Source organism: Xenopus tropicalis, chromosome 3, assembly GCF_000004195.4.
Source record: "Xenopus tropicalis strain Nigerian chromosome 3, UCB_Xtro_10.0, whole genome shotgun sequence".
Classification (NCBI taxonomy): Eukaryota; Metazoa; Chordata; class Amphibia; order Anura; family Pipidae; genus Xenopus; species Xenopus tropicalis.
The window spans coordinates 87,560,252-87,580,196 of record NC_030679.2 but is presented as its reverse complement, the minus strand read 5'-3'; the positions used below and the strand labels follow the sequence as shown (position 1 = coordinate 87,580,196).

Genomic DNA, 19,945 nt, shown 5'->3' with positions numbered 1-19,945 from the left:
CACAGCAGACCTCTGTTTATTTCTGGTCAGTTGCAGGTGTGTAATATTTAGCCTTGCATTCTGGCAATTTCCGACTTCAAAACTTTTATATGGTCGTAGGGGTTTGGCCACACTCATTGATGTATGGGAAACCAAAAATAAGAAACCCAAGAACTTAAATTTATATGGGCATAAACTAAATTGAGTAGTATACAGAGACAACCCCTTGTAATGAACAGTGGGTAATACAGTGGGTAATACAGCTACAATGGGTAAGCATGAAACGCGTAAGGCTATATACATGGGGAAGCTATTGTTTTTAATGGACTAAAATAAATATATGTTTTAACTAACTTTGAGTAGTATATGAGTATATATCTTGTAGCCACACCCATTGATGTTTGCTTTATGTCATATAGCTAACACCATGGTCACATCATATACATTGTTTACTCCTCTTTTAGACTGCAGGTACCAGGATCAGGTTTTCCTAGAAGGAGAGCAATTTTCCAATCCACTTAATCAGTGCCAAGAGTGTTGGTGTCGGGATGGACATGTGACATGCACAGATAGGGGATGCCCAGGTGCCCTCTGCTCCTACCCACTACCAGGCACTTGCTGCCAAAATAATTGCAATGGTGAGAGAAAGCACAAGGTACTGAGAATAAATGGGTGAGCTGGAAAAAGTGGCATGTACTACCAGCAAATGGACTGACTGAGGAGCAGTGGAGAGCTGGAACTATATAAAGAGTGCAGGTAGTTTTTATTAAAAGGGGTTGCTGAGTCAAGGTATGAGAAAGTAAAACACAAAGTATGAAAGTGTCAAAAGACAGCAACGAACAGCCAAAAGAAAGACCTAGGGGCTGATTTACTTACCCACGAATCCGACCCGAATTGGAAAAGTTCCGACTTGAAAACGAACATTTTGCGACTTTTTCGTATGTTTTGCGATTTTTTCGGCGTCTTTACGAATTTTTCGTTACCAATACGATTTTTGCGTAAAAACGCGAGTTTTTCGTAGCCTTTACGAAAGTTGCGTAAAATTTTGCGATTTTTCTGTAGCGTTAAAACTTAAAAGGTGCGAAGTTTCGCGTAAGTTTTAACGCTACGAAAAAAGCGCAACTTTTTGCGCAAGTTTTAACGCTACGAAAAATCGCAAGATTTTACGCAACTTTCGTAATGGCTACGATAAACTCGCGTTTTTACGCAAAAATCGTATTGGTAACGAAAAATTCGTAAAGAAGCCGAAAAAATCGCAAAAAATACGAAAAAAATCGCAAAATACCGATCATTACGAAAAAAACGCAATCGGACTCATTTCGACCCGTTCGTGGGTAAGTAAATCAGCCCCCTAGTCTTTCCAGGAAAAAAGAGATAGGTGTGATTAAAAGCATGGATAAGGAAGTAGAGAACAGAAGAGAAAGAGAAATCAGCATCTGTAAAAGAGGGGTGAATCTTTACATAGAGGAGGCAGTTTGCCTAGCTGTAGTCTTATGTCTAGCTATATCATATTTTATATACACCTTTCATCTTTTAACAGGCTGCAATTATGCTGGAAAGGAATATCCTAATGGGGCAGATTTCCCCCACCTCACAGACAAGTGCAGACAATGTCACTGCATTGTAAGTATTTTTTTAACCCACAGCGGGATGTGTACAATTCGACCAAAAAAAACATAATAAACTTGCATATCTGTAGTAATAACTCAAATCTACTGTACTTGATGTGTTTTTCTTGAAGACTTTTCTCCATCCAATTCAGAATTGAGAAAGCCAGTTGGATGACTGGCGAAACGTCTTCAAGAAAAACATAGCAAGTTTAGCTAAGTTGACTTATTACTACAGATGTACCATGACCTGATTTTGGATTGACAAAAATAAAATGGTCAGGAGAACCTTTTAGTCGAAAGCATCAATATTTCTACAATTCAAAGTTACTTTTGTTTTTCCCAATGAACCTGACTTTTTTGGTAAAAACCTTCTCTTACTATATACTGGGAATATTATCTGCCTTCTCTCCAACCTTCAAGAGTCCTTTCTGATGTTTTATTTTTTTAACAGAATGGCAATGTACAGTGTCTAGCACAGAGATGCCCCCCTTTGCTGTGTGCTGAACCATTTCCAGTGCCTGGAGAATGCTGCCCACAGTGCCCAGGTAGATTGTCACAAACATATAAAGATAAAATGACAGAGGGCAGGTGGAAAGGATACAATCATGATTGTTTTAAAGTAGTAATTCAACATTAACTAGGCTTAGAGAGATAGGTGGGATCAAATATGTAACATTTATTTGTAAGAAATAAAATAGTATCTTGTACAACAGAAGGGTGTAAACATCCAGATATAGATTACATACATATACTGACCAATACATGACGTAAAGAGAGTCCTGTCATTAGAGCTTAGAATTTCATAGTATATTACTGATAAGGAGTCAGACCCCTTAACACAGAGATATTGCATGTTACTTTGTAAGACAAGTCATAATTGCGAAACACATGAAGGGGAAATGTATAGAAAGACAATTCTGAACGAACAGCAAACATGCATAGGCTTTTATAGACTTATAGATAACTCAATGAGTGAAATTCTGTATGTCCAATAATAACTGTATCATATATATGGCTGCATACAGTAAAACCTTGTAGATATTGACACATGCCAAGCTCCCTATTGAGCCATATACAAGAAATGTAGTTATCTATTAAAAAGAAAACACATTTTTAAGAAACTAATATTCTTTAGGTTAGGAAATTAATTATTTCATAGTTACTGAAAAGCCCCAAAGTTATAGCACCTAGAATTGTTAAATCGCCAGCTGAAGCATACAGATACATGATAAATAATTATATGAAGGGTATTAAATACTATAAGTATTAATGTCTTCATAATAAATCTGCAATAAAGTAACAAGAATATTGACTGCTCCTATCTTCACAGTGCCACCAGCTGATTGCCCTTATTCTGGGGTCACATACAGGCACATGCAGCGATTTTATGACCCATCAGATAAATGCCGTGACTGTATCTGTAATAATGGCACAGTAACCTGTCAGCGAAAGCCGTGTGCCCCAACACCATGTTCGCATCCTTTGCAAGGAGATTGCTGTCGCTCCTGTGATGGTAATACTACTGCTGATGACCAATACCATTGTTATCTTATAATTAGTATGATAAACAAGTCATGTTGCTTCCATGAAGTTTTCATTACCTACTCATATTATTATAAATGGCTCATTTGTTTTTAACCACTCATAAAGGGTATTAAATGTAACTTCAGAATTCAATATGACCTTGTTCATGTAACAATTTTGTGACTTCTGTTATTCTTATGATTGTGCCTTTTAATGTCTTAAACTACTGAAGATGTGTTGTTAGTCAGTAGTGAACATATGGTTCTGATGGACTGATTTACATTTCTTAGGATGTCTCATGTCTGGGAAGGAGTTGGCTAATGGTGAACAGTTTCCACAGCCTTCAGACCCTTGCTCGGTGTGTGTTTGCTGGGAAGGCAGTGTAAAATGCCAACCTAAAACCTGTCCTGTTCTCAGCTGCCCTTTCCCAGCCCCTGGGCAATGTTGCAAAGAGTGTCAAGGTAATACATATTTTTTTTCTGGTTTTACAAAACCGAACCCACTAGTATAAGAGATCAAAATGTTTTCTAGTGCTGTGAAAGACTTGCAGTGAATGTATTTGCAGTGAATGTGACTTAGGGATCCTGGTAATGTATTCATTTGTCAACTTTTTGACTTCGGCAAGTTAATTAATGTTCCTTAACCTGAAGTAACCTCTGGGAAACCATGTGAGCTGTTTATGGACTTAACTAAGTTAATTAATGTTTGCTTACCTCAAGCACCCTTAAGAAATATATAGTAAGCTTTAAAGGGAAGAGCTGCCCATAGAACGTAAACTTTGCACAATACTGTTTTGTGTAAACCACAATTTTTAAAGATGAAGGAACAAATCAGGGGAGGGGGACACAAATCTTTAGGCAAATAAGCATGGCTGCATTGTATAAAACAACAGATGTCATGTCTATTGTATCGGTCTTAGTAGGTGCGTGTATATTCACTGTGAACCTAGTAAAAGTGTATGTATTTTTTAACCTCTACAGACTGTCAGTACTTGGGTGAGGTGTACTTGAACGGCCAGGAGTTTTCATCTCCCCAGGATTCCTGTAGCCGGTGTGTATGTGCTGATGGATTTGTGACCTGCAGTAAAAAACCATGTTATAAAGCTGGCTGCACACACCCAAGTACTCCACCTGGAAAATGTTGCCCTGTCTGTGATGGTGAGTAATGGTCAAGGGCATGGGTCAGGGGTGTGTAAGGGTCAGCTTTTGCTCTAAGCAAGTTGTTTTTAGGGACACACTGAATCCTACTTAATATGGATTTGCCTAAATACAAATGTTTCATGAATCCTGAACTGAATATGTACCCTACTTTGTACAAATTAGCATGAGGAAGTGCAAAAAATCTAGTGTAGAGTGTAGCATTTTGTACAATGTAAGGTTACAGAAAAAAAGGCTGAATGAGGGTCTGTTAGTGTGATACTCCAAAAAGCTGGGGGGAACAATTTGGGGTGATAACTTTTTCTCACTTCTTGGAACTATGGCTAATGAAAGCATGAGTGTATATATCTGAAACCTGGTTATGAGCTATAAGGGGGACTGGCCTATTATTCTACCTTAAAGGGGAAGGTGAGTTGCTGTTGAATGAAAAACATGTTTTACTGCATATTTTATTGACTTCATTCTCAAGAGCACAGTGTGCTCCTTTTCCATTTGCCCTTTTGTCTCTAAATCTTAAATCTTTTTGGCTTTAGTATTTTTTCCATTCATTCATGACTCCATCTGACGTTTCTCTATTCACAGGATGTTCATATAATGGAGATGCACTGATAAATGGTCAAAGCGTTCCTGACCCTTCTAACCCACTTTGTTCAGAATGTACATGCAGGGTAAGTTTTTTGTTTGGTCACATGGCATGTAAAACCACATGCATTTTTTATATCACCCTCTCAGATTTGGAAAAAAAGATTTGGCCAAACACCAAATGAACTATAAACCCTAATTTCTGTATTTGAAAATAAAAAAAAACAAAACAGCATTTGCATCATATCTTAACAATAAATAGCCTTGTTTGGTTGCTCAGAACTTTAAAGTCACATGACTTTAAGGGTTTGGATTCAGTTCAGCTAAACACTGAGGATGCCAAATCCTGACAGAATCTTGGATTAAGTTTATCCCTAAAACACACTTGTCTAATATCTAAAATATCTTTTGGTTCATTCTATAGACAGGGTCTGTGCAATGTGTGCGTAAACTGTGTGGACCCACTTCCTGCCCACACCCTGTCACTGGACCATGTGACTGTCCCATATGCCAGGGTGAGTAAAACATATTAATGGTTATGCCATTTTTTTAAACCATTGTCTTCTTTGTCAATTTAGAATGGAAAATTTGTTTTCTGACTGACTGTGTTTTTTGTTTAAACCCATCTATATTCTTGGACATTAGTAGGAAACCAAGGTGTGTAAATAGGAGTTAATGACTTTTGAACTTTACTGTCAATATATATAGGAGTTTTGGAACATGATATATATTGTAATGCAGGAAGAATAACATAATATGGTTGTTCTCGCTAACATATTTTGTTAGCTACTCTACATTATACACTATATATATGAGGAACAGTATTATTTTAAGATGGTCATTTATGTTGTTAATATCACTGGAAATCTCAAATGGTCCTCCTAATTGTCTGCTGTATGATAGTACCCCATCTCTGCCCCTTCTGCTGCAGATGAGCTAACAGTGGGGGGGGGGGAGGGATTATTATTGGGGTGGGATGGTATGTGGCGTGTTCAAGTTACATCATGGGAACTGTGATGCTGTAATTTTGCTAAGATCCCTTGTTTCATGTTATGTTATTTGGGATATAGAGTACATTTATGTTTTGCCTGTTGCTATGTCTTCCTGTTGTTAGGTTGTCATTTTCAAGGTCGTAACTACATTGATGGTGATGTGTTCACATCTTCGCCGAGTCCATGTGAGCAATGCCGCTGTATGGTAAGCCAACCAATATGTAATAATAACTGCAGATAAACCCTTACTAACATTCAGCAAACACTGCCCTATGTTTATATAATATTATATAATGTGATTTTTTTTATTATTAGGGATGCACCGAACCCCTGAACCCACCCTGACAGATTCTGCCAAATCCCAAACCGAATCTGAATCCTTATTAGCATATGCTAAATAGGATCAGAAGGGGTTAGGCGACATTTTTTTCCCCCTGACCATTTAACCCTCTCCGAATGCAAATTAGCATATTCTAATTTATGCTAATTCTGATTCAGTTCGCCTGGGACCTTGGATTCGGCTGAAACCGAATCCTTCAAAAAAAAGCCTGGATTCACCCCAAATCCCAAACCGAATCCGGGATTCGGTGCATCCCTATTTATTATGTTGTGTTATTCCATTGAGCATTGATACTGTATTTATAAAATAAATGGCAAGTGTATAAAGCCACAGCTTCATAATATATCAGACCAAGTACATGTTAGGTACATTAGCTACATTAGACACATGATGCAATTAATGCAAAATAGTCACAGAAAAAGTTAGGTGACATGGTGGTTTAAAATAGTACACAAGTTTCAAAGATAGTGATACTGTGTTGCAGTTTATGTGCTCCGCTTTTTATCTGACCATATTTTTTGCACTTTCCCATTTATCCAATTTCAAGAGGGGTCATGTGACCTGTGGTCCTCGGCCCTGTGATCAGGTGACCTGCCCGCATCCTGCTGAAGATCCTTGCATGTGTCCAGTGTGTGATGGGTGCAATTACAGTGGAAGAGACTGTACCAATGGAGAAAGCTTCCTAGATCCTGAGGATGAATGTAATCACTGTACTTGCAGAGTAAGAATATAAGATATAGAGTGCATACATTTTAATAAAGCAAGAGAATGTGAGAGAGAAAGTGACAAATAAAAGAATTTGGAATATAGCTGAATGATATCAGATAAAAAAAGCAATTATTGTAACACCTATTATACAGTGGTGTTTGAAAGTCTGTGAACCATTTAAATGTTCTATATTTTTATATGAATGTGACCTAAAACATTATCTGATTGTCAAACATGTCCTAAAAGATGAAAAATACCTAGTTAAACAAATTAACCTATAATTATTATATTTGATTGTGTATTTGTTGAAAAAAAAGATCCAATAACATGTCCGTGTGTCACTAAAGCAAGTGAATTATGCTCTTAGTATTTGGTGTGACCCCCTTGTCCAGCAATAACTGCAACTAAACATTTGCAGTAACTACTGATCAGTCCTGCACATCGACTCTGAGGGATTTTTGCCCATTCCTCCATACAGAACAACTTCAGTTCTTGGATGTTGGTGGTTTCACATGAACCTCTTGCTTTAGGTCTTTCCACAACATTTCAATTAAATTAAGGTCAGGACTTGGAGATTTAGTTCATAGACAGATATCTTGGGCAATTGTCCAGGCCCAGATGCATCAAAACAAGCGCAAACGCGAACACACCCACCACCATGTTACACAGCTGGGATAAGGTTCTTATGCTGGAATGCAGTGTTTTTTTCTCTAAATGCAATGCTCCTCATTTAAGCAAAAAAGGTCTATTTTGGCTTCATCCATCCACAAAACATTCTTCCATTATCCTTCTGGTTTGTCCACATGATCTTTAGCTTTAGCTTAACTGTAGACAATCAGCAATATTTTTGGGGGAGAGCAGTAGTTTTCTCCTTGCTACCCTGCTATACACACCATTGCTGTTCAGTGTCCTCCTGATGATGGACTCATAAACATCAACATTTTCCAATGTGAGACAGGCCTTCAGTTACTTAGAAGTTACCCTTTGGACCTTGGACTATTAGATGCCTTGCAGTTATCTTAGATGGCTGACCACTTTTGTGTAAGATGACAAGGGTCTTGATTTCCTCCTTTTGTACACAGTGTAAACTCTTTAGAGATAGTCTTGTAACCACTTCCAGCTTTATGGGCATCAACAACTCAAGATTCAAGTTCTTTAAATAAAATATGGTCTCTCACTCACACCTAATTGTCATCTCATTGACCGAAAACACCAGACTCTGATTTCACCTTCATTATATGATAATCCGAAGGATTAACTTACTTTTGCCACACACAGATATGTTATTGGATATTTTTTTTCAATAAATACATGACCAAATATAATAATCTGTATTTCATTTGTTTAACTAGGTTTTCTTCATCTACTTTTAGGACTTGTTTGAAAAACAGATGATGTTTTAGTGGTTTTTCCATAATTTTCCAGAGATAAATTCATCTTTTTTTCTAACTTATAGAGCATTTCAGAATGTATGCGAAACATTCGTTAAAATTCCACGACTTTTTTGCGGTTTTCGTTAAAAAAACACGCATTTTGCATAAAAACTACGAACATTACGGAATTCTTTAAAGCTTTTGTTAAACTTTCCCCTAGACTATCTTTTCGCCACGTTTAATCTGTCGAGAACCATTGAGTCCTATGGAAGGCTTCCAAAGCTAGACATGGAAGGCATCAAAGCAAGAAAGGTTTTCGTGGCTTAACGAACTTTTCAGTACGAAAATATTGTGATTATGATGATGATATTTGCATAGGACTGAAGCATTTTCGGGACATTTTAGAACATCAGAAATTATCATGGTTACTCCAAATTTTTACCATATTGTGTTTTAAGCCCCCCAAAAATCAGATTTTAGTAAATGTGCTCCTTAGTCTACTGAAAAAAACATATAAACACTAATTATATAGAATTGTTTTGCACCCAGTAAGGATGTATTAATTGGGATGAAGTACAAGGCGCTGTTTTATTACAGAGATTAAAATTTGAATTATTTGAATAAAATGGAGTCTATGGGAGATGACTTTCCTATAATTCTGATCTTTCCCCTCAGTTGTGCCTAGTTCAGGGTTAATGGGATGAGAAGGCATCTGCTTGCATAGGAGGATTCTAGCCCATAACTCAGGTAGTAAGTGACCCATACTTCCTCTTAGTTGAAACAGATGCCTTTGGGGCCTGTTATTTGTGTACGGTCATGCTTATAATGTCTTTGGGTTTTTTTCCTATTGTTTATGTGACTCTTTTAACGTGATATGGTGTATGCTGGAATTTTTTTCTTTTAGCTGCAGATGTCCTTTTAATACAAAATAATTATTGCTGTTATTTATTAATCTTTTTCTTGCATTTTTTGCTAACGGCCTAAGTTTCATGTTTTTCAAAGAACCTACTTTATAGTTTTATGCAAAAAACGATCTCACTCATATAGTTTAATCTTAAAGTGGATTATTGGTTTAAACTTTTTTGGGTTCTTTGTATGTCTTGCAGAATGGAGAGGTGACTTGTATTTCTGTGCCATGTCCTCGTATATCCTGTCTGTACCCCATAACTCCCCCAGGGGAGTGCTGCCCTCGCTGCACAGGCATTTGTAAGCACAATGGGCGTGTCTATCAGAATGGAGACACTTTCCACCCTTCAGGAGATATTTGTACCAAGTGTTTATGCCAGGTAAGTTTATCATCAGCTACAAAAGTTTGGAGTACACTGATAACAGTGACATTAGTTGCAGGCTTTTTCTTTTATTTATTGTTCATACAGCCATGTTACCGTGAGGAAAGTTAAACTAATGGTAACTTAATTGATCTAATGATAAGCCTAGATATTATTGGCACACCAGCAGTTTTCACTGTGTGGAAAGGGCATAGTACTCTAGATAATGCCAACATTCATGGTGATTGAGAGATAAAACAAGGTCCTACATTTTAGAGTGATACTTACCTGTTATTTGACAGTACCAGATGCATACAGGTTATTCCCATTTAATTGGAAAGAAGGGTGAACAGTTTCTTGTGTTTTAATCCCCCCCCACTGGGCAAGAAAATACTGGGGTGGCACAATGCTAGAAATCATCCAGCATGCCATTACCTGTAAAGTAAATCAATTATAAATCACTTAATTATACTACATACATTTTTTTCCACTATACTGTAGAATGAAATGGTGACTTGTCAGCGGGTTCGCTGTTCCCAAGAATGCAGTCATCCTGTACCTTCCCCAGCATCCTCATGCTGTCCTGTCTGTGATCGCTGTTTCTATGAGAACCAAGAATATGCTAACCATGAGACTTTCACCTCGACGTCTGACCCATGCCAACGATGTGTGTGTCTGGATGGCACTGTCACTTGTACCCATGTGGTGTGTCCTTATGTTTCCTGTGCAAACCCAATAACCAAGCCAGAACAATGCTGCAGGGAGTGCCCAGGTACATAGCATACAATCATTAGTGCAAACTAAATCTGTTGTGATTCTGTTCACAGAGGTACATTCTACTTATGACTTATGCGTAGTGTCAATGTGCCCATTCAGCCTGCTGTGATAAATTGGTTGCATGTGCAAAGTACAGGACACAACGGAAGCAGTGGTAAAATTAACATTTGACTTGATTCTGTAGTAATTCATCTTTTAACAAAACTAGACTTTCAATAACCCTGTTATTTTCATAAAAATTGTTACTCATCAGTAAAACTGGTGATTGCTGAACTTTTTATTTTCTCACTTGGCCCTACCTGTCAGTGCAGGTGGACTGGATTTATGTTGTTCCTCTCTGGAGGCAGGACAAACTGAAAAGTCTTTCTCCAATCCCTTTCTTTCTCGTGTCTCCATCTCTTCCCCCATTTTTTTCAGTTTGTCCTGCCTTGGAGGCAGCAGGTTCTCCTCTCTCTGAGAATTTTTATTTCACATTTTATTTTTTATTTATTCCTTTCATTTGCATGAACATAATGACTCCAGTCCAGCTGAATGCTCAGAAGACACTTCATTACTTTACTTGTTAGAGCACTCCTGTAAACCATGGTGGAGCCCCTCTGCGCATGCTTTCACTTGTGCTATCTGGTGAACTTGCTCCATACAGGTAGAGCCCCTCTGTGTGTGCTCCCACCTCTTTTTTTCTGGTGAAGTTGCTCCTTGCAGTATGCTCCCACCGGTTTATCTTTGCTGTTCTAGCTTAACAGGTAGAGTCCCTCTATCTGTGTTATACTCAGCATTTCTTGGTGGAATGTTGTAATAGTTAGAGCCCCTCAGTGAGTGCTCCTGGTATCAGAGGACCCCTCGGATGACCCTGATTTCATTAAGTTGAGCCTAATGTGTGTGCTCCTTCGATAGAGCAGAAAATATTAAAGATGGGGAGAAGCCCCTGGCATGTCTCACAGGCGAACTTGAAAACATCAAGCACCCTGCAGTAACTTTGCACTTGAAGTTGAGCATCTCTTTTTACCAGATATGCATCTTAATCAATAATGCATCAATAATCATCACGCTTCTCAGCAGTGACCTCCTGCTTCTAACAGCAATGCTGCGATTAGGAGACCCAGACCAGGAGCTGATACAAATGATCTCAAAAGTCACTGACGGCAAAGGTGCCTTTCTGCCACAAGGGAAATGCCCCAGGAAAGAATAGATGCAACAACCATCACAGAGCATGGTCCTTTAACAGCAGACGGCAGTAGAGCGCCAGAACCCAACAACTGGCAACATACTATAACAGACACTTGGATGTTAAACATCTTAAACACTAGCTGCAGCATTCCATTCTGCAAAAAAACTGCTGGAACACAGATTCATAACAACCTCCTTACCTTCTGATCTACCAAACTTCAAGCTCTTGTCGCTATCACCCAAGGCCTACTAAAAATCAGAGTAATAACCACAGTACCTCAAGAGTTCAGTTTTCACTGTTTTTGCTCAAACCTCTTCCTGGTATCAAAAAAGAATGACGGTTATCAACCAGTAGTAAAAGTAGTAGTAGGGAGAGAGGACTGGGTTAAACTGCAAAAGTGTGATTTATTGCACTACATGTTTCAAACTTCACAAGCCCTTTATCAATTTATCACACTTGATAAAGGGCATGTGAAGCTTAAAACATATTGGGGTTGATTCACTAAAGTGCAACAATAACGCTTATTGCATGCTTTTTTGCGTTAAAATTGACGCGAAAAAAATGTTCAATTCGCCAAAAGTGTTCATTTTAACGCATTGCGTTAATTACCGCGCAGAAATAATACTAAGGCATGATTCACAAACACTTAGATGCGCAAAATATTGCATTAGTCTGTGCGAAAATTAACACCTATTTGGGGCAGGCGGTAATTATAGAAAAGTACAGTTCATGAGCTTTTGGCAACACAATATGGACTTTGCAGTGTGATTTATTCAAGTATGTGTTGGCCCTAGAGTGATGCAGCCTCCAGTTTGCAGGGAAATGGTCATTTTCAGAAAAAATAGTTTTACGAACGTAATGGTGTGTATGGTTAATATGGCGTGCGCGTGATAAGTAGCGTGCTGCGATAATTAGCACACGTTGCGTCAAATACCGCACAAAAATAGTCTTTGCGACTTAAATAACGCAAACAGCATCGCTTCTAAATTAACGCAAGTATCCTTTTAGTGAATCGTGCGTTAAGACGCGAAAAATACGACGCAATAACATTTTTAACGCATGCTATAAATAGCGCTCATTTTATCTCACTTTAGTGAATCAACCCTATAGGAGCCCATTTATCAATGTATAATTGGTTACGATTAGAAAAAATCGTATTTTTTCAAACTTTCAGAACTGTGTATATGTCCTGTGATTTTTTTCATTAATTTCTGCAACTTTTTCGTACTTTGCGACAATTTGTGCAACAAAATCGTATTTGTTGCAACGATTACAGTCAAGCTTCAGTATTGTGACTTTCTTTTGGCCAAGAGCTGCAGAGTGCCATTGAGTCCTATGGAAAGCTTCACAAAGCATGCATTGAAGTTTCAAAGTCGAAGGTTTTGCACCATTTACAATCGTTGGATATGAAAATTTCTGATCGCCAATACGTTTCAGTGCAAAAATTTCTTACGTACGATCCGAAAGTTTTCAATCACCATTTTTTAGACTTAATTCTACTAGATACTGTAGATCATCAGAAGTGAAGAAGATGCTGTATCTCACACAAAAGAGGGCTTGTCAACACTACAATGCCATGGCTGGCTAATCAATTACAAAAAGAGCCTACTAAAGCCCACTCAGTACTACTAAACTCAGTTCCTAAAATTTTTAGGTATGCAGTGGACAGAAAAGTTTTCCTTCCCTTCCAAAAGGCTCTTACCCTGCAGCAGACTGCTCACAACTTCAGCACTCAATCTCAGGCCTCAGCACACAATATTCTTAAACAAAATTCCATTTCAGTCCCAATTCAGTGAGAGTTTCTGAGAGGCTGGAACAAGGATCATCAAGATTCATACAAATAATCAACCTCTCACCTGCCACAGTAACAAGTCTCACATGGTGGACTCATCATCCCATTGTTACATGGGGCAGATTCTGGGACCACACGTTCCAAGAGGTAGTCACAACAGATACAAGCCCTGTATGCTAGGGGGGCGACTTGGCTTCCCCAAGTATGCCAGGAAACATGGACACAACAAGATCTCAAGCTTCATATTAACGCCCTGGAACTGAGAGTTGTTTACTATTCCGTCTTCACTGGCAATAGTATCCCAAGGTCACTTTGGGAATTATTCAAAATAATGTCATGGGCATAGACGCACCAAGTCCTCATACCGACAGTATTCATTCCAGGGATCCAGAACTGGGAGTCATACCACATTGGAGCTGGGGGAGTGGCACCTCAACCAGCAATCTTTTAACAAATTATCAACACATGGGGCCTCCCTTGCTTGGATGTCATGGCATTGAGATTCAACTTTCAGTTGCCCCGATTCCTAGCAAAGTTACAAGATCACAAGGGAGAAGGAATGGATGTGGAGTGGAGGTTCTCATAGTGCCATGTTGGCTGTGCAGGATGTGGTTAGCAGATCTGATACTGATGTCAGCAGCGCAACTGTGGCCTCTTCTGTTAATTCGAGATCTTCTCTTGTAGGGCCCTGCCCATGCAGAACACATACATATGCTGAATTTGACAACTTGATCAAGTAGTCTGTACACTATCCATATCCACATCATATCATAGAGTGTGGAAACTTTTTATCAACTGGAGCCAAAGCAATGGTATATGCTGGAGATCCTGCCTGTCCACTCATATCCTGAATCTGGATCATATTTCCTGCAGGAAGGAGTTGATAAAGGTTTGAGCACCTCAGTGCTAAAAGTTCAGGTATCGGAACTCTAAGCTCTCTTCTACAAACAATGGGCCCACTTACCAAAAGTAAGCTTGTTTTTTTCAAGGTCTCCTCAAGCTCTGGCCAACTAGGAGAGACCCCATTCCTTCTTGGGACCTTATTTTAGTACTCAGAGCTCTTTAAAGAGCCCCATTTAAACTTTTAGGCTCAGTTGATCTTAAATTCCTGTCCTGGAAGGTAGCCTTCCTCCTCACAATATGTTCAGCCAGGAGAGTGTCAGATCTAGCAGCTTTGGCTCATCAGCGTCCTTGGACAATATTTCATCAAGATCTCAAGGTCACACCAGACTTTCTCCTGAATCAGGAGATCATTCTGCCTTCTGTCCAAAGCCAGCTAACCATCGTGAACAGCAACTGCATACTTTGATGCAGTAAGGGCACTAAATTTCTGCCTCTATAGGACTGCTGAGGTTAGAAGTTCAGATGCCCTTTTAGTTTTTAAAAACACTCCTAAGCAGGATGGATAGTCACAGCTATTCAAAAAGCTCATAGGTCCATGGGTAGAGAAACCTCCTTCCAAGTCAAAGCACACTCCACTAGGAAAGTTTGTGCTTCATGGGCTCTTCACAACATGGCATCTGTAGATGCTATATGCATTACAAGTTAGACGTTAGACATTGTGGGCTCTTCAGAGGAGGCCTTTGACAGGAAAGTTACTACAAGCAGCAATGGTTTATAGCTAGGTCCTGCCTTTTTTAGTTCAGTGCCTTTTAGTTTTTTTGTAATTTGAATAATCCCTTTTAAATGCTGCATTTTTCAGTGGCAGTAATTATAATGAAACAAGAACTTTGCTACAACTACCAGTGTGAAATGATTAGATACGAAAATACACTACCATTCATAATGCAGAAAGATGTTCAGCTCCTTGTCTAAACTACCCAGGCCATATGGAATTCATTAGTTTGAAAAGGATATGTTTCACTTGTAAAATAATCTCTCAACTCTGGTTTCTTTCAGTGCACAAACACTGACTTAATGCCAGATTATGGAGGAACAGAGGAAGTTTTTTTTTTTTTTTTTCTTAAAATAGGGCTAAAGTTATTGAATTAAAATTTCAACTGCTTTCCAATAAGGGTTGCACAAAAAGGAACAAATGATAGTACCTCTTCTTCTGCCTATTAGTTCTCCATGTAGGGTAAAAGCAGGCAGTTAAAATATTTGCCATGGCATTTCTGTGGAGCAACGCAATAAAGAATACTGTTTTATGATTTACAGGAAGCTGTTGTAAAATTGTTTATTTCCAACACTAAGTAATTTTTTCTGTCATTTATAGTCTTTTCTCTGTTTGGGGATATTTTTAGAAACATAGAAATGAATATCATATTTGTGCTTTTCCATACAAAGGCTCAAGGTCCTAATTTACAAAGTGAAAGAGTATATGGGGCCGATTCACTAAAGGGCGATAAAATGAGCACTATTTATAGCATGCATTAAAAATTTTATCGCTTCTTATTTTTTGCGACTTAACGCTCGATTCACTAAAAGGACAGACGTCATAATTAAGATGTGATGTTCTTTGCGTTATTTAACTTGCGATGAGCGTTTTTCTTTCGTTATTTCCTGCCGCTTGCGTTATTTCCCACTGCGCGCAATATATTTCACGGCGTGCTATATTAGCGCACGATTTTACGCACGTAACCATTACTTTTGGAAAACTACTGTTCTGAAAATTACCATTTCCCTGAAAACTGGAGGCTACATCACTCTAGGGCCAACACATACTTGAAAAAATCCCACTGCAAAGTCCATGTTGTGTTGCCAAAAGCTCACGAACCACAATTTTCTTTAAGTACCGTCTGCCCCAAGTAGGTGTTAATCTTCACACAGACTACTGCGATATTTTGTGAGTTTAACGCTTCATATGTGTTTGGGAATCATGCATTAGTATTATTTCTACGCACGAATTAACGCAATGCGAGGTAAATAACACATTGCGATAGTGCGTCTTTTTGCGCATGCGATATGAGTCTTAATGGGCAGAAGACCATTTATCTAACACAGAAGAGACTGAAAATTGTTAGGTGTGTGATAAGCTATTCAAAGTTTTTTAAGTTTTGAATCTGCTTCTCTTTGAATCAGCTTCTCAAAATAAAAAATCTATATATAATTTGATGTTTCCTATTCTCTTTTTTTCTAGTTTGTCGATACCAAGGAAAGGAGTATAGTGAGGATGCACACTGGGTGCCCGTTACAGATTTATGCCTAAAATGTACATGCACTGTAAGTTCTTAGATATCTGATTTGTATTCAGAGATAAAACTGGAAACTGGAAAAATATTGAACATAAGGAATACATTTATTGAACCATATTACAGACTATTGTCCTTATAACGTATGGGGTGCTCTGGACATGATTAGTAACAGATAAAATGGCTTATTTACTAATGGGGATAAGGTGCCATGTTCAAAAAACAGTAGCAGATTCCATGTTTTATGCCCAAGCTGCACCATGCTTCTACTTGCCGCTTAAGGCAAGTACAGGGTTTCCTTGTGTAAGAGACCTCTGCTTTTTGTGCCAGATGTGCAAGGGGTATGACCAGAACAAGGCTGCAGATCACAGCTGCTCTCCATATTGCCTGGATGCAAGTGAGCCTGTGAACTGCAAGTGAATGGATGTTATCTACACTTTTGCCCTGCATGACGTCTAAAGACTCTGCTTGTAACCTATATATTGTAGCTTGCACAGAATAAATGCTTTGTTTAGGCTGTAAAATGAAATTACTTTTCATGTTATATACAGAAAGCAGAACTAGAAAAAATGGTGAAAAATGTGAACAGTAACAACTGGAACTTTTCTAGAGTGTTAAAAGTGCTAAAACCAAGAGATTTGAACATAGCTGAATAAATGCAATATATCTGTGTTTTGCTTTATTTTTATTCTTAAAGAGTCAGTTACATATGGGGTCTCTTGGTGGGGTACAAAATTCACATAGTGCTTGTGCTTAAGCCCTGGGGAGAACAGTGGAAGAGCTCCCAATGAAATTGAAAAATGCATGTAGAATTTTTACCCTGTTTCTGTGGAGAACAACTACACTCATGGCTCTTGTACCAGTTGCGTCTTTTTACTTGATACCCCCTTTATTATATGAGCTTTTCTTCAGTTTTTTTATTTCAAATTTGGCACTTTATATCAAATATCTAATTTAAATGATCATTTGCCCTCTAGAATGGTAATGTGGTTTGTGAGCCTCCTCAATGCCCGCCTCTTCCATGCACCCAGCAAGTGACAGACCCTGGAGCATGCTGCCCTCGTTGCAGGGGTAAGTAAAGCCTGCAGTTCAGTAAAAAGTCAGTAAGCAAACTTAGAAAGTGCAACAAGCCTTTTATATGCATTAAATAACCCTTATACCACTTAATAAGCCAAGACACGGGCACATGAGCTTGGATGCAAAATGAAATGGATAAATGTTTTCCTATTAGAGAAGTGACCCCTGTGATCCCATGCTAATTGCAAAGGCCCCCTATTGAGTATTGTATCCTTAACCCCACACTCTAACCCACTTGTAATAAAACTTAAAGCTGGAGCGAGTCTGAGGGGTTGCCATGCTTTTGACTTTTTAGTGGTGCAGGGATGCATTTTACACTTCGAAATCTTTATGTGTCAGAGTGCCAACACCCCAATGCAAATAGAAGCATGTAATTTGATTTGTTTCTGCATCCCACTGAAGTAATGAATTAACGTCCCAGGTTACAGTGGGATTTGGTCAGTGGCATAACCAATACCCTCCAGGCTCTACTGACAAATGTCCATTGTCAATTCCATACCCATGTAAGAGAGGCCTAGTTATAAGGTTCTAGTTATAAAGGGAGGTTTATGGGACCCCAGCTACTGGTATTATTAGCCTTCATTGCATGCAACTTGACTTTGTGTTATCACTATGGCCCCCTGCTTAAATGAAAGATCCCTTTCCTTTGTTTTAATCTTGCCCCACAGTGCAAATATTAGGGATGCACCGAATCCAGGATTCGGTATTCAGCCAGGATTCCACCTTTTTCGTCAGGGTTCGGATTCAGGCGAATACACGGTCCTGGCCGAACCGAATCCTAATTAGCATATGGTTTAATGTCGCCGCATGAACACGGAAGTGGAAAAATTTTCAGTGGGCGCTGCACGTGCGCCAACATTTAACCCTTCCAAATCTGATATAGCGTATGCTAATTAGGATTCAGTTCGATATTTGAATCCCTTAAAATGGATTTGGGCAAATCCGAAAAACTGGGTTCGATGCATCCCTAGCAAATACAGTATGTACCGTTAACTCTGATTTCCTCCACTGTACTCACACAGGAGCATGTGTAGTTTATGATGATTATATACATGATTATTTATATAGAATTTTTTATTCTAAATCCTGCCCCTTGTATGAAGGGCAAACTACCTATTTATTGTATAGTTTGTGACCAACTACATTGTTTTACAGGGTGCATATATAATGGTCGAGAGTACAAAGACAACAGTAATTGGCTGTCCAGCTCAGATCCCTGTATGTCTTGCATGTGTGTGGATGGAGTGACCACATGCTCCAAGCTGCAGTGTATTAATTCCTGCACCAATCAGATCACAGTTCCAGGGGAGTGTTGTCCAGTGTGTGCAGGTAATGCAGGGTAGTCTGGTATTCTATCATTTTATTATCCTAACAGAGACAGTGTTTGTTTTTCAACAGTTCATTATTTTCAATCCATTTACTGTGATGCTTTCTCCTCATAACTCCTGAAAGTGAATGCACATCAGCAAAAATGACTCCATTTTGTCACCATCCCATTGCCATATTGTTATACTAACCCATGCTGCTGCAACATTAGGTCATTTACAAAGTGCATATTGCTAAAACAGAAGCAAAATTAAGTTAGTTGCAATTCACAAAGGTACTTGCACCTATACACACTGCTTAGAATCTTGGAGCGAGTGTCAATGCCTGCTTTGATGAATTGTGTGCTTGGACATGAAGGAATCCTGAAACTAACACCAGCCTTGACCTGCTGACAATTTAAGAGTTTTTAGTTCCCTATTAACTTAAGGTTTTCTCTGCCTTCCTTAATATAAAGTCAAGGGTTAGAGTATGGGAAGTTGTAGCTTAAGTTCAAGAAACAAGGCTTTAGCTGGATTCACTTACACTGACCGGTATCCAGTGAATAGGACTCTAGTGCTGTTTTAGATGCTGTGTGCCAGAAGCATAATGTCATTATTGGTGCTGTTTTACAGATTGTATTTCCAGTAATAAAGTATATCTTCCTGGAGAGAGTTACCATCCATCTAAGGACCCATGTGAGATTTGTACTTGTGAGGTAAGTAATGTAAAAAGAAAATATTCCTTACACGTTCTGCAGGAATATACATTTGTACATGGTGTTTATCAGTTTGTTAGACCAGCGTTTTTCAACCGCTGTTCTAGTGTGCCGCGAGATGTTGCCTGGTGTGCCGTAGGCAGGGCCGCAATTTTTACTTTCAAAAAAAAAAATCCGGGCCCTGTCATTGGTTGCGCCCCGTGTGTACGGGTGACGTCAGTACGCACGGGGCGCAACGTTATAAAAGGGCCTGTGTGCGGTCGCGTGTAGGCAGAAGTGCAGAGGCGGGGCGCGTGAGGGGAAGATGCTGCTGAAGCCGCCGAAGAGTAAAATGCTGCTGGGCACCAATGTATTAGGGGGGGCCACGGGGCACACTGACTTATGGGGGCACTGCTGCTGGGCACCAATGTACTAGGGGGGCTGGCTCTTGGCACCAATGTACTGGGG

The 19,945-nt window shown here is 39.0% G+C and overlaps 1 protein-coding gene across 1 annotated transcript in view; it reads left to right on the top strand.

The window, feature by feature from the left end:
* kcp (kielin/chordin-like protein) overlaps positions 1-19,945 on the top strand; it is a 68,106-nt gene that overhangs the window by 36,501 nt on the left and 11,660 nt on the right. Inside the window, exons 26-41 of the mRNA XM_002931862.5 lie at positions 444-617; positions 1,520-1,602; positions 2,041-2,134; positions 2,920-3,102; positions 3,404-3,574; positions 4,094-4,270; positions 4,853-4,938; positions 5,277-5,367; positions 5,967-6,049; positions 6,732-6,905; positions 9,372-9,551; positions 10,035-10,305; positions 16,350-16,432; positions 17,379-17,472; positions 18,634-18,807; positions 19,416-19,498. Coding sequence (XP_002931908.3) covers positions 444-617; positions 1,520-1,602; positions 2,041-2,134; positions 2,920-3,102; positions 3,404-3,574; positions 4,094-4,270; positions 4,853-4,938; positions 5,277-5,367; positions 5,967-6,049; positions 6,732-6,905; positions 9,372-9,551; positions 10,035-10,305; positions 16,350-16,432; positions 17,379-17,472; positions 18,634-18,807; positions 19,416-19,498 — 2,201 coding nt within the window. The remainder of the gene's footprint in view (positions 1-443; positions 618-1,519; positions 1,603-2,040; positions 2,135-2,919; positions 3,103-3,403; positions 3,575-4,093; positions 4,271-4,852; positions 4,939-5,276; positions 5,368-5,966; positions 6,050-6,731; positions 6,906-9,371; positions 9,552-10,034; positions 10,306-16,349; positions 16,433-17,378; positions 17,473-18,633; positions 18,808-19,415; positions 19,499-19,945) is intronic.